The 15,764-nt window shown below is 37.4% G+C and overlaps 1 protein-coding gene across 12 annotated transcripts in view; it reads right to left on the bottom strand.

Moving 5' to 3' along the window:
* Nucleotides 1-865: 865 nt before the first annotated feature.
* The window catches only part of LOC117572164 (phospholipid-transporting ATPase IA), a 28,868-nt gene continuing 13,969 nt past the window's right edge, over nt 866-15,764 (bottom strand). For 3 of the 12 annotated variants that reach the window (XM_052005841.1, XM_052005834.1, XM_052005842.1), the window contains exons 2-10: nt 11,267-11,387; nt 10,874-11,057; nt 8,856-9,016; nt 8,602-8,799; nt 7,165-8,536; nt 6,294-7,100; nt 5,979-6,232; nt 5,811-5,909; nt 3,793-4,321 (exon numbers count right to left, since the gene is read on the bottom strand). In XM_052005841.1, the coding sequence (XP_051861801.1) occupies nt 4,081-4,321; nt 5,811-5,909; nt 5,979-6,232; nt 6,294-7,100; nt 7,165-8,536; nt 8,602-8,799; nt 8,856-9,016; nt 10,874-11,057; nt 11,267-11,387 (3,437 nt within the window). In that variant the 3' untranslated portion in view covers nt 3,793-4,080. Of the gene's footprint in view, nt 1,311-1,693; nt 1,777-2,430; nt 2,463-3,792; nt 4,322-5,806; nt 5,910-5,978; nt 6,233-6,293; nt 7,101-7,164; nt 8,537-8,601; nt 8,800-8,855; nt 9,017-10,134; nt 10,296-10,873; nt 11,058-11,266; nt 11,388-12,592; nt 13,068-14,560; nt 15,212-15,764 lie in introns of those variants that run through there. The other 9 variants (XM_052005837.1, XM_052005836.1, XM_052005839.1 and 6 more) reach the window with 8 other exon arrangements.

Genomic DNA, 15,764 nt, shown 5'->3' with positions numbered 1-15,764 from the left:
CAAAAGAATCAAACGGATTGAAAATATCGTTTACTATGGAAAATTGTATTGGAAGCGCTCAATGTAATAACGAGGAGCAGTATCCGGAATATACATATTTAAAGATAAAAAATTATAAGCTGGACTTAGCTTCCCGCAAACTAGAGCAATTTCCCCTAAAAATGTTTTTTTTTAATCGAATTATGAACATATGGGTAATTCCATTGCGAAACTTGTCCCGTGCGAGACTTTTTGCAGTGCACTGCAGTGAAAATAACATAAACTGAAACAATTTTAAAAATAAGTGAATGTTATTCTAAAAGATCTATATTTAGAGCTAAGATTGATTTTAGGAATTTGATCTGTTTTCCGATATATAATTTAGTTCATTTTTTGGTTTTGCGTACGAATTGGTTAATTTTTGCAATTATCACAACAGAAAACAAAACAGAAAGAAAATTCCAAAACCATTCTTAGCTCTAACTAAAGTACTTATCTAGAGCTATAAAAATAAACTTTTCTTATTTTCAAAATTGTTTCAGTTTATGTTATTTTCAATGTAAAGAGTCTCTCGCACGGGACAAATTCCGTTGTGGAATTACCTATATACTGTTTTTTTTTAGGATTGTTAGACTGTTGGTGGATTTTGGCTGATATTAGTTTTTTTCAAAATATTAAGTTTACTCATCTCTCTATGTTCATTTTAAAACGCAATTGATAAAATGTGTATTTTGTATGAAAATTTAGGAATTTCTGATTTTATTCCTTACACCCACTAAACAATCAAAAACTAACAAAAAAAAAGAAAGAAAGATGGCAGATACATGGATTGAAACTGCTTCTAACATCTTTATTTAAGTGTGTTTGTCTTATAAAATAATTAACAGTTAAGATACAAATACATATTTTTTCATTGTTCATTTCATTTTAATTTCATATATGCAGCATTTATAAAAAAAATAGTAATGTAAGACACATTTAGAATATCTTGATGCATTAATACCAGAAAAAGAGTGTTTCACAAAAGTTTCAGTTTTTTTTTAGTTGTATTAACATTGGTTTTAGCACGCTTAAAATATATATGTGTTGTTGTTTTAAATGATTTATTTTCTTTGGCCCATTTACACGTACAGACAGACATAAGCGGTTTTAAAGATGAGATGTTGTTGCTTCAACAAATAATGCGGTAAATACAATTGTTGCTAGTAGTTGTTGAAATTCCGAAGGGCCCTCTTAGTTGCCCTCTGGTTTGGGCAAATTCGTGTCATAGGCGCGAATAACTATAGATTGCGGAACAGCACCGCCTTCCTCTTGAGAAAATGCGTAGCCATCTGTGGAATGAAATTCTTGCTATTAGGTTCAAGTTTGTTAATGTTTGGGAGTGATTTAATGTGAAACGAGTATGTGATATATGGTTGACAGATGAAGACTGTGTTCAATCGAAATCGAAATCAAAATCGAAACCGAAATCTCGGCAATAAACATAGAAACCCATAGATCAAAAATGTCGATTATTACTAAATGTCAAACGCAATTATGACAAATCATCAATTACCCGGATCTCGAACACTGATTACCGAAGCTATGCATACATATACTATATGAATTTATAACTAGCCATTAAAAATGAAATACCAACACCAGATGGCCAACAAATGTCCTTGACCATGGACGAGTACACATTGCAACTGATTGGAAAATGGGTAGTACTCACGCGATAATTCTAGTTCCGTTTCAACTCTTGTATTGGCACGACGGGTGAAAACATTACGAAGCAATCTCGCAGTTTCAGTAAATCTGTAGAATTAAGTTGTTTTTTTTGTTGTTGTGTTTTTGGTTTTGGTTTTTAATAGGTCAGGACTTTTAGTAATGAGTAACATATAGGTTTAAAATCTAGTTTTCTTCAGTTTGGTTTCTACTAATAATTTTCTTTTTGAATTGTTAGCATTCTATCGGTATCAAATTAAAAGTGAGAAGGTTAAGAGCATTTGGTTCTTGCACTACAAGAAAGTGAAACAAAGGCTTACCAGGCGTATCAAATTTATAGAGCATGCAGTTGACCCAATATAAATATGGATTATTAGAAAAGAATTATTAAACGAAGAGTTTGTTTTATACACATACGGCAACTTAAAAAATATGAGGTGGCGAATTCTTAAATATATGAATAACATGCATTAATAAATTCATGCCCGATAATCAGAATATGAGACCGTACGGCGTTGCTAAAAATTTATTGGGTTTATTAAAATTATTGTGCTATTTGCTTTCCCCTATACAATAATTTGAATGTTTTGCCTAAGGAAATAGATTTGGATTATTCCATTAACCATCATAATACAGTAAAGTGGAGTGTGACCGAGTGTGTAACTGAATGGCTATGAATTAGATTATATGTGAATTATGTACATATATAAATTTGACTGCACAATTTGTCTATGGATTACTTACACCGAAGAATCGATCCCAAGGCATACATAGTTCTGCGCACACACAAATAAGTATATAGAGTTACGTAAAGAAAATGTTCATCAAAATTTGAAATACGTATTTAAAAGATTGCATTATATTGCATTACATTTTTTTAGATAGTCAATAAGGATAGTTTCCGTTCAATTTGTTGCATATTAGAATCAGAATAGAAAACATAGGAAATTATATGGACAAGTGCAAAACATTAAGCATGTCAAAGGTGTGCCGAATTTCAATTATTCCTATGTATCTCAGGGAATATAAATTGCATGCGAGTTGTGGCAGTCATTGTGGTGAATTGTATTATAAAAACTAATATATATTCAATACATATTTTGTTAAATATTCTTTATTCATACAATTTTTAATTAAAATCATCTGAGTTATTTGATTTTGTTATTTCTATTATTCACGCATTTTTTGTTATGAACATGTGTATCATTATTTTAAAATATATTTCAACAAATTGTATACAATAAATAAACAAAGTATTCACGGCATACTTTTTGTAGAACAATAAATTGGAATGAGTGTGAAAGAATGTTAACTTGACTTAGATTTTAATCTGCTCCAAAAAGTATGCTCTGAAATATTTCGTGAAATTGATTTGAGATAGGAAGACGGAACATCCTTCATTATTAATAATAATAGTTTAGAGTGCGCTCACTACGCACAAATTGATGACAATACTCAGGTTGGGTTCAATTTTGGATAGCTTAGGGATGTAGGACGGCTCAAGAAGTAGACTCAACATGGATTTAAATTAAAGTTACAGCAACAGTTAAATGCAAATAACAATATAATATTTAGTTTACATAATTTAAGACATTCTTGTTAATGATTATTTTTGTTAACTGGATTGCGTTATATTTATGTTTTTATTTGTACATTTATAGAGACGTTGGTATGTTTTATCACATGTATAATCATGTTTGCTCATAAGAAAAAATCAATACTATACACGCGTATGTGTACAGTCAAAAGTTGACTACAGCTTTTAATTCAAATATACAGTAATACAAAGACTTTATGGATAAGCATGAGCATTTGTCGAGCTTTTTACTAAATCCCCTTTTCAAATAATCGCAAAGCAATAGGCATAGTATACAAATTGGAGCGAAATAAAAAAGGCTTTCAATTTTATTTGACTCTCAATAGTATGCTATACTTACGTCTGTGGAATATTCTTAAAAAAAGAGGAAGAAACAAAAGCGTTCCTCATATTAGAATACTAATAAGTTACATTCATAGTCGTAAGTCGTAGACAGATAAAATATGAAAAAATGTCACATTTTAAAAAGTTGCTAATTGCTCGCAATTCATATGCTACAGTACTCAATATCACAGTTTTATTATTTTATTTATTCCCTATGCAAATACTTATAAATGAATAATTACTGATTGATCGAATGGATATGGTATATATATGTTAATGGCTTAGCACGCCCTGAGCACATACATTATTGCGTATGGTGGATAAGTTAATACCTTAACATACTTAAACTTAACCATTTATTCAAGACATTTCACACTTATTATTGTTACGACATACAAATCACACAATGTCTATATCATAAAATATTGTACATATACAAACACCATTTTGTCATTAATATTCTATGTGGCTTTCTACATGTGCAGAATCTCGCTGCCAACGCTGTCATCTTGGGCACCAGCTCGCCAACGTTGTCTGCGTCGATAGTGCTGTTGATCCCTGATCTCTTCTTCGAAATCCAAATTTTCAATTCGTAATTGACGATGTGGAACGTCCGCATCCTTGAACGGCGAACTCTTTTTTGATCCTCCGTTCTGTTTTCTGTCGACTAGTTCGTGGTTGGATCTCGATGGCTGGCCAAAACCAGATTCCAAACTGATAAGATTTGCATTTACATGGTTCAAGTTCGAGTTGAAGAAGTTTACACATTTTCGGTGGATTCGGCATGGAGAGGGAGTTGAGGGATTGATAACAATGGTTATGCATTTTTGTTTTATTTTGAACATAGCATTAAATTACATGATCGTATTATTGTTAATAAAGGATAGAAGAGAGATAAATTTACATCTTGTCGAAAATATGTTTCAAATGATTGTTGCTCAAATAAATGATCAATTTCAATTCCAATTTATTTGAAATAATTAATGTTTTGTTTTTTCTAAAAATGTTGCCTTCCAGTTAAACATAATTGTGTTTGTTTCTTTCAATGCAATTTTATACTAAAAACACACGAGACTGCTAAACACCTAATTTTTTTATAACAACCGTGTACATTTATATCTTCAGTAAGATGCGTTCAAAACTAAATTAATTACGTATAATTTAATCTAAAGAATATATTTTTAGTTTATTCAAAAGAGTGCAATGCATTTTCTATTCGACTTGTTCCGAATTCCATTAGCATTTCAATTTCAGAAAGAAAATTCTACAAGTCTACGAAAAGTATGCTACGCTAGAAATCAAGTGTAATGGAATTCAGAACAGGCTTATGTATATGTGGAGTACTATGTATATATGATAAATAGCACTAAGTCTGATATATCAGTGAATTAAGTACTATGATTAAATTGTAAATTCTTAAACATAAATTCTGCTTAAAAATACTGTTTTTCTTATGTGGATAATGTCTTTTGAAAACTTGTAGGTCCTTCGGTAACTAAACTAAATAATTCACCAAATAATAATTTAGTGTTCTTATTTAAACACTTTCAGTTCAGACTATGCTCTGGAATACGATTCTGAGATTCTAAACAACCTCAGATCAGACTGACTGTATAACATAAATACAATAAATATAAATGGATATAAATATACATTGACTATTTAAACTCTTGTTTTATTAAATTTTGCGTTTGTAAATAATGCCACTACTTGCAACTACTTGTTAAGAAGGAATTACTTGCTCATTAATAATGACACGATTAAAGTAAAGTAAAACAAACAATAGACATAAAACAAACACAATTCAAACAATTGTTACTACATGTGGTTCGTGTATGGTTCTTTTGGTATCAAGTGACTACTGATTAGGATGCATAATGATCTAGTATTAGCTCTATCATAAATCATGTTAATTAATTGTGCAAACAAATGTTGGAAATTAATAGCTGGAATCGCAGAAAGTGAGCAGAATGATAAGATAAGATTTGCAGTTGTGTGGAAAAAATCAAGTCAACACTTAATACTAGGAAAGAAAAAACGGAAAATGCGCAACAATTCAAATTGAAAATGTAGCATATTTTTGTTGTTCGTTTGTTTTGTTGCTAACAAAATGCTTTGTTTTTGATGCCAATAGTTAACCAATTCAAAGGAAACCCAGAAGGAATGCAAGAACAGCAAATGTGTCGTCTCAACAAATACTTACGATGATCGTGATTCTTCCATCACTTGAGAGGGATCATGGCTTTGAATTTCCGATTCACGTACAGCATCGGTGAGTGTCTTGAAAACTGTATTATGTACTCTATAAACAAAGGGATATGGATTTCAATTGAATACGCAGTTACTGCGAGTTAAGAGTGTGCGCACGTACAGCTTACAAATCACATCGATGAGCAAACTGGTAATGGGCACCAGGAATAGACCAAGCCAAAAGATGGGTGTGGACAGCAGTTGAATGTCCATGCCTGCGAAGTTGCTGGCAAACTTTAACGTCGGCCAGAAGTGACTGTAGACGAGCACAAAGGTAAACCAGAGCACAATGGAGCCCCATATGGCTGCATGCGTCAGCCAGGTCCACGAACTTGTGATCAGGCCAGCTTTCAGGCAGACAGTGACAATGACATACTGTAACATTTAAGCAAAATTGTTAATATATAGTTATAGTTATTCCATGCTACACTCTTACCGTGTAGACCATGTTGCCCAGCAACAAATAATCGCTTGTCTTTCCATCCGACCAAATGGCTTCATCCTTGAACGCAGCCATCGGCAGCCAGAAGAGAAACACCGAGTGCAACAATGCATTGAATATCCATATCCAGAATACTTTCACGTTAAACAATTTCGCATTTTGCGATGGTTTGTAGAGCAGTGGATACTTTAGCATCGTTTCGGCCGTGCAGAACTTCTCAAAGAGTCCAATTGCAAACGGGGGCATCGCTGTGAATAGCACGTTGTACAGACCGATTGTCCAGCGCTCGAACAGAATTTGACCCGACCATCCGGAGTAGACAGCAAACCACAGCTCGATCACGTATAAGCAGACATTCTTGTAGAAACTATAGAGGATGAGTTTGCTAATGCGTGCATAGTTCCAGGCGCCATGGACGAGAAGCAGGCGACGCAGGAAACGAAACTGGGCAATTGAATAGTCGGAGGCGCAGGCAGCCTGCAGTCCCTCCTGGCCAGAAATGCCAATGCCCACGCTTGCCTTTTGTATCATTGCGACATCGTTGGCTCCATCACCGATGGCCAAGGTCACGGCCTTCGTGCTCTGCGTTACCATCTCGACGACTTCGGCTTTTTGCATTGGTGAAACGCGACAACAGATGACCACGCGGCATATGATGCAAAGCTCCTGAAATTCGCCGCGCAAATCGCAAGTCAGAGCATACTTTAGTGTCTTGCCATCGATGACCAGCGCCACATTCGCATCCTTGGCCGTTGAGCTCTTAAACTCGCCCGCATGTCGAAGAATTACATCACGGGTGGCCTGCAAAAAAAATTGTATTGCGATTACATAATGAACAGTCGGTTCGGTGCAGCATTTTACTCACATCTAGGCTCTCCTCGTTCAGGATGATGATGTCCATGGAGTGCGTAATCAGTTTACACGAATACCCGATGTTTATGGCCGTCTCCTGTTTGTCTCCAGTCAACACCCAGATGTAAATGCCCGCCTCGAGCAATGCTTGAATGGTCTCGGGCACACCATCTTGCAGTCGATCCTCAATGGCAGTGGCGCCGAGTAGACGTAGATTAATCTCAATGAGATTGGCCGCATCGTCAAGCTTGCGCTCACGTTGTTGCAGTGATGTCGCCGCCTTGTGGTACGTTTGATTCCATTCCTCGTACACCTCTGGATCGATGTCGGCCACTGCGAGGCACAGCGTACGCAAACCTTCGGAAGCGAACTCCTCTAAATGCTGCAATGTCGCATCGCGGTACGCCTGATTCCGCGATGATAAGCGCTCATATATAACCGAATCGGCGCCCTTCATGAATAGCTTTATATTGCCTTCCGGTGTGCGTACAATAACCGACATTCGCTTGCGTGTCGACGTGAATTCCAGCACGTTCAAGACCTGGAAGCGCTTGCGCTCCCCCAGAGCATTGATCTCCACATACTCCGGTGTGCGTGTATCAAAGATGTAACCGAATTGCCTGGCTCCATCGACCAAGGCACGCTCATCCGGACTGGCGGCATGATAGACAATTGTGCCATCGTCCTTCTTCTCGGGTATGACGGTATGGCAGACGGACAGCAACACAAGGAACTCCTCAATGTCACTGGATGTCTCATGGCGCCGCAGTATATTCTGTACCAGTTCCGATTCCTCCAGAGTGCGTTCCGGCTTGTAAATGTGCCTGGCTATCGAGCACTTCTTGAACACCATCACATTGCGCGTCAGAGTCCCGGTTTTATCCGAGAAGACATACTTGATCAATCCGAGCTCCTCGTTTAAATTCGAGGTGCGAGCACTGGCTGGCATATTGGACTCCTCGTGATACATCTCAATGTCATAGTTGATGAATATCGCCTGCAGGAATCGTACCAGCTCCAAGGTGACTTGAAGCGATATTGGTATCAGGTTGTTGTACAGAATAAAGAAGGTCAGCAGATTGTAGCCAAGATTCATGCTCTTGAAATCACCGATACCCAAATACCAATCCGTTGCGGAATGTCTTTGTGTCCAAAACAAGTTGCACAGCCCGCTTGTGATGCAGAGCGAGATCAGAATCATGAAGAGCATCAGAATTTGAGTGTTCGTCAGCTTATCAACTGTGGATCGCTTCAAGGGCGCTGACGTCGAATTCTTCATCAGCTTCGTTTCATGTCCCGTATAGATGACAAGTCCAAAAATCCATGCGGTATTCCGCAACATTGCACCACGCTGAAGCACTTGATCATTGCCAAGAGCCACAGAGCTGCAAATTTCAATAATTTCATTAATATCTTAGTAATTAAATCAATCATTGAAATATGTACTTACGGCTTGCCAAACTCCTTAAGAACGCCATTAAACTCATACAACTGCCGATTTGGCAGTTCGCACTCTATCCGACCCTGTAATTGCATCAAGTCTTTTGTTTCCAGTAATTTGGCTGTGGATGGCACACCTTGCCTTATCTTTAGGTTTGTCTCTCCATCCAAATTTGCCGTTTCAATGAAGCACATCGCCTGCGGCTCACTAAAAATAAGTTTAGCATAAGTATATCGACTAAAAGGAATACTCAAGGGACTTACCTAGAGGATAATAGCACTAAATCGGCAGGAAAAAATGTATCGATGGTCACCTTTATAATGTCGCCAACTGACAACTCGGACCACCGCACAGTGGTCCACGTGCCATTTTCTAGCCTTTCTATTAATCGATGATTGATCTCATTGTCTGCACGATGTCGTTTCTATAAATGCATTGAATAAATAATAATAATATTACACAACACAAAATGCCAAAGAAATTTCAAACATTCCGTGAGTTTAAATCGGAATCAAAATAACATTGAAGGAGTCTTAAACTTGTCTATTGTTAATTATGTGCGCTTTTTGTAGCATTATGCTATTTCTAGGTATAAGAGGATTCAAATGATAGCCAATAGTCATTTAGTCATTTAAGACGCGAGTGAATGAAAATTGGAAAATAAATTATATTTATGAAGTCTCTAAAGTGTCTTTTAAAAATGTGTTTGGTTCTAGATGATGAGAGAACTTGGAAGCACAACAGATTTGGTTTAAACTTAGTTTCCATTTCAATTCTTATTTAAAACTTGGAAGTAACACCCCCAAACAGCAATGTTTTTGAAGTATAATTTGCAACACGCTATACACTCACTCTTATTATACCTGGTAATTTTCGTATCGATCAGATAAAAAACATGAAGTTTGCAAGTTGTTGTTGTAGTTTGTATATACATACGAAAACGTTTAAGAATTACGAAACGTGGGACTCAAGGTCTCGCTTCACTGTGATTGTTTTACTTACAATATCCTCAATGATTTCCTTAATGGCGCTAACGGAGAGTATAAAGATGAGTGGGACCAGTGTTGTGTAGCGACCCGTTGGGGAAACATCCGGAATTTGTTGTAGTAATGCAATAAGTAAGAAAAAACAATTGGAATATCGTCTAAATTGCTCAAAGAGGAACGACGGTAAAAGCTGACAACACTGTGGAATTGAGATTAAGAAGAACAATGAGTATATAAGTGAATAAGTGAATAAAGAAGCGCATTTATTAATCAATTACGACGTGTGGATGTCTCTTATCTTATCGAAGCGTGCAAACATTAGTCTCACTCTGAGCAGATCAAACACTGCCGATTTGGCAGTTCGCACTCTATCCGACCCTGTAATTGCATCAAGTCTTTTGTTCCAGTAATTTGGCTGTGGATGGCACACCTTGCCTTATCTTTAGGTTTGTCTCTCATCCAAATTTGCCGTTTCAATGAAGCACATCGCCTGCGGCTCACTAAAAATAAGTTTAGCATAAGTATATCGACTAAAAGGAATACTCAAGGGACTTACCTAGAGGATAATAGCACTAAATCGGCAGGAAAAAATGTATCGATGGTCACCTTTATAATGTCGCCAACTGACAACTCGGACCACCGCACAGTGGTCCACGTGCCATTTTCTAGCCTTTCTATTAATCGATGATTGATCTCATTGTCTGCACGATGTCGTTTCTATAAATGCATTGAATAAATAATAATAATATTACACAACACAAAATGCCAAAGAAATTTTCAAACATTCCGTGAGTTTAAATCGGAATCAAAATAACATTGAAGGAGTCTTAAACTTGTCTATTGTTAATTATGTGCGCTTTTTGTAGCATTATGCTATTTCTAGGTATAAGAGGATTCAAATGATAGCCAATAGTCATTTAGTCATTTAAGACGCGAGTGAATGAAAATTGGAAAATAAATTATATTTATGAAGTCTCTAAAGTGTCTTTTAAAAATGTGTTTGGTTCTAGATATGAGAGAACTTGGAAGCACAACAGATTTGGTTAAACTTAGTTTCCATTTCAATTCTTATTTAAAACTTGGAAGTAACACCCCCAAACAGCAATGTTTTTGAAGTATAATTTGCAACACGCTATACACTCACTCTTATTATACCTGGTAATTTTCGTATCGATCAGATAAAAAACATGAAGTTTGCAAGTTGTTGTTGTAGTTTGTATATACATACGAAAACGTTTTAAGAATTACGAAACGTGGGACTCAAGGTCTCGCTTCACTGTGATTGTTTTACTTACAATATCCTCAATGATTTCCTTAATGGCGCTAACGGAGAGTATAAAGATGAGTGGGACCAGTGTTGTGTAGCGACCCGTTGGGGAAACATCCGGAATTTGTTGTAGTAATGCAATAAGTAAGAAAAAACAATTGGAATATCGTCTAAATTGCTCAAAGAGGAACGACGGTAAAAAGCTGACAACACTGTGGAATTGAGATTAAGAAGAACAATGAGTATATAAGTGAATAAGTGAATAAAGAAGCGCATTTATTAATCAATTACGACGTGTGGATGTCTCTTATCTTATCGAAGCGTGCAAACATTAGTCTCACTCTGAGCAGATCAAACAAATGATAAAAAGACAACCGCAGTCACAATCATACAAATTAACTGAAATTTGTGTACTACTCACCTATATTTCGCCGTAGATATTCGATTATTACAATAATTTATCGGCTGTGGCCCGTTCAATGCGATGACGCGCTTTTCTCCCTCCTCTACATCGGAACCGAACGGAACGGGCTCATCATCATCTAAAAATGATAACGAAATGATAAAACGGCTGTCAAAAAAATGTGCGCATATCTAGGAAAATTACACCTAGTTTATAAGCAAATGCTCCCGTTTATCCTAGATTTTTATTATATGAGAAGTTAGTATAAATCATCGTTTTCCCAGGTGGACTGAAAGAAATTCATTGCAATGGGATTACCCAAAGCGTATTTTTGTGCAAATCTTTTGATACTGAACCCGCGACGCTCATCAAACTTATCGCTGGATATATGCGACTCATCAAAGTCCAAGCGACAGATCTGCTTAAACACAATGAATATATAGCGGTGAGTGTCCGTCCCTGCTGGAGGACGGCTACCAATATAGGCAACAAGTTGCTCGCCGTGCACAATATCAGAGCCGGGTATATTGCCCACCAGCCAGTGGATCCACTCCCGATACAATGGTGTTGCCCGACTCGGGGCATCCGGATCAACCATGGCCAATGTATACAACTTATGCGACTCGGCCATCCATCGGACAATTGGCACGTTACGCACCATCCATGGTGTCAAATGACATCCCGGCTCGACCTTGGTGTAACAGGGATACAGCACATTGATAACCAGGGCTGGGAGACAGGCCACCACATCTGGCAGTATTTGATGCTCTCTTATCAATTGGGCCAAATGCTTGACCTCGTCTCTAGCAACACAGCTAACATGCATTGCGTTGACTTTAAATTTTGATTAAACAGTTAAGATTACTTTGGTTTAAAACAAGTAATAAAATGAGTAAACTTTCTCAGCACTTTTTGTAGGAAAACTATTCAGCTTCACTTGCTAGATTTTTTGATGATTTTGGTTTGACTGAACGATATTCTTTTGAAGAGTTCTTTGCTTCCTTGTTTCAACATCGAATTAAAGTGCCATATAACTGGGAATCTTTTGGCATCACTTAGTTTGATGGTTTCAGGACAGTCAGTTTGTGCATTGCGTTGATAGTTTAGTGAATCAGTAAGTACAAACACAATACACACTTATAAATCTTTGCTCCAGATCTGTCCCTCTTTCGTAAATATCTTTTATGGATTCCGATTTATAATAATGTTTGTAATGTATTTTATATGATGCATATGAAAGCTTAAAGTTACACTTGAATTCCGCTATATACTTATTTTTAGGGGTGTGGTATCTTTAGTCTTTGAGAACTTCAAAACGAATCGAAAACTTTCTCTGCAACTTACGACTCCACAGTATGCGCAACGCCTTGTAGACATTACGAAAGGTCATTCTGCTCCAGCGTTGATATTGCCTTGCGGACAATCGGCGGCGTCTGTGCAAGCGATTGCGACGCTGGGGCACACTCAAACTTCTATTGGAGTTGCCAATATCGCTAATTAGTTCCGTGGCGGCAGTCGCAATCGATTCCCGATCCAACTCGTCCTCGCAGTCCTCCTCAATCCCAGAGCCAACAGTCTGAAAAGCAATGCTCTCCCCAACAGGACGTGGTTTGCCTATGCCCTCCAGGTTGCTTGGATTGCAGCAGCTGGTGCGAGTATTACGACTGGAACACTCCAAGGGTGGTGGTACAAGCCACAAGTGGGCGTGGCAATGGGCGCACTACGAATTGTTCCACTGGACAAGCGCTTGCGCTCTTCTTCACATCGTTTGCTATTTGCAATCGCAAAATGCTTTCACATTCGCTCAACTTTGACATTTTGCATAACAAAGGCGCATTTAAGTCTTGTTTAGATATTATATACTATGTATATAAGTAGATAACATTATAAACTAAACACCGAATGGACAGTTAACACTTTATCTTTGGTAACACTGGGAACTAAATTGTTATTGTTTAGCCGTAGAGAGTACGAGTTTGGTGCGTCGAAAGTGCGCAATTATCGATTTGTCACACATTCATTCAACGGCCCGACACGTGATGCACTCGATTTATGGAACTATATTTAGGATTAGGACACATGCATATCCCCATTTAAAGGGGAAATAAAATAGCACTTAATATTAACAATTGCAATTGAGAGTCGCACAATGGGGAAGTATAATTAATTGTCGCACTGCTATCAAATATCGCAACGCAACACTTTTCCTCTTCTCTCTCTCTATCTCTCTCTCTTTCTCTTTTGCTTTTACTCTTGCTTGCTGCGTTCTGCGTTTTTTGCGTGCCGCGTGTTGTGTTCTCTTGCAGCTTGGTGTTGCGACTGAAACCGATATGCGGACTCGTGCAAAGGTGGAAAATTGGCTACGAATTCAGGGTCGACCGTAGTGCGTCCCCCTTTCGTTCCGGGCTGCGCTGCAATTGCTCAAAAAACATATTCTACGACTGCGTATATATGTATGTAGTATATCCGAATGTGTGTGTTTTCAAATATATAATTTCTCTGTCAACTGTTGACCTTATGTTGAGTAACTCTTTCCCCAGACGGCATTTAGTTTATTGAGCGCATTTCCAGTCGTGCCGATGGGATCAATTACAATCCGAGAGTACCATAAACATTAGCATAGAAGCTGCACATGCAGACTCTAAAATATTAATAGTATTACTATGATATACGAAAAGCTTTAAAGATTAAATATTTTTGTGCGTACATTTCTGATGGTATTGTGAGATTCGTTTGAATGAGGTGATAGGACATGGTTTAAGGGCATTGGTATCAATATTAATAAGGCAAGATCTTATTCATAGGTACAGACGGACGACTTTCATTAAATGATGACAAACCTAAACTAGTTTTCCCTTAAATTCCGCGTATCTGAAACACTACTTTATTGCACTCTAAAATCATCCCAGCTATGCGAACAACAAATTTCAGTATTCTCTTACAATGTTGGGGCAGTACGTTGATGGGTTATTCAGTTTTAGGTTTACCTTGCATTTGACTGCAGCTGATAGTAAATCTGTTTTATTTAAACAAATAATAGGAACAACTTCTGGAACACTTCTCGCAGTTGTTATGAAACTGTTTTTACTTAACAGCTTTACTTTACTTATTTCTTTTTGTTATATATCAGTAATGATTAATTTACTGACTTAATATTATTTTACAGATTTACAGAGCTGCAGCTGGAGCAAGATTCCCGCGTTTGTAGAACACATTAATATATAAAAGCAAGTATATGTTTATAGCTTAAGCATGAGGATTAAGAATAGAATACAGATAAAGAGCTAAATGTAAATAAAAACGTATATACACCTTTACAAGGGGGTTTTTTAAGCCCGACTTTTTCCAGCAATTTTCTTTTGGAAGCTGTAATCCAATTTTCACGAGGCAGATTCTGTCTTGACTGTCTCAGCCGCTGTGGCCTTATGGCACCGTCCACCTCTGTATTCTCCATACTACTCGGATCATCATCGGAGGACGGCGCCTCGCCAGCTGGTCCTGTGTTGGTGCCCACATCGGGGGCGAATTGTCTGCTAGGTCCTGTTGTGGCCGTGTGACGCAGTGCCTCACCTCTCAGCCTCCGCATGCATTGCTGGCACCACATCTGCACCTGTTGCGATACATTCGAGAGGGAGCTCGGTGCCTGGAATGCTGTTGTTGTTGGTGGTGAGGTGGCTGTGGTGGTTGTGGTGGTGGCATTAGCCCCCAATTGTGAATTGTGCCCGTTGATGATTCTGGGATTATTGTGGCCATTATTTTTATTGGGATCTGCCATGTTGACATGCTTATACTGATTATCTTTCGTAATTGCTTCAGTTGTTGCACTCCTCACTTTATTTAACACCTACGCCAAGAGTTTATGATTCAGTTTATGTCACGAATTGTTCACTCTACTTTGGATTTAGCTCTTGGACGACATTTTGAATGCCTTTTTACTGGAATAAGTATTTATTCGATTAACGATGTGATATGAAACGATTGCTATGATTAATTACAGTTCCATTGACTAATTATTCACACATTTGAATTCGAGTGCGATGAGTATTGATTTTCATTAAGCTACGCAACGCCCAAAAAGAACTAACAGCAAGACGAAGAAAATATAAAAGTTTGCCCAGACGAAACGAAAAAGGTAACCAAGTCAACGACCCCGTGTATAGTAAAAACGGAAGTCAACAGAACAACATCGGAAACAAACCATTGTCAAGTTGTCTACACAAATCATAAGCAAACACTTTCATTTGCGTGCGGCCAAAACCAGATAGTTGCTGCAGCTTGGTAAAGCTCGTGTTAGCGTGTTTGCGATGGCCACAGTAAACACGAGTAAACACTTACATATAATTAGACTCTTTTCATACAAAAGAATATCAAAGGAGCACCCCAAACTCAACATTATCATTTTAAATATTCTCAAATTCGTGCACTGTTCCAGAAAGTTGTCATGAAACTTTAAATGTAAATATTATTGTACGATGCCAAAGTTTTTAACATCGATTTTTAAAGTTTAAATTTTTAT

The sequence above is a fragment of the Drosophila albomicans genome, chromosome 3, assembly GCF_009650485.2.
Source record: "Drosophila albomicans strain 15112-1751.03 chromosome 3, ASM965048v2, whole genome shotgun sequence".
Classification (NCBI taxonomy): Eukaryota; Metazoa; Arthropoda; class Insecta; order Diptera; family Drosophilidae; genus Drosophila; species Drosophila albomicans.
The sequence above is the reverse complement of the archived record's forward strand: the minus strand, read 5'-3'. Positions and strand labels throughout refer to the sequence as shown.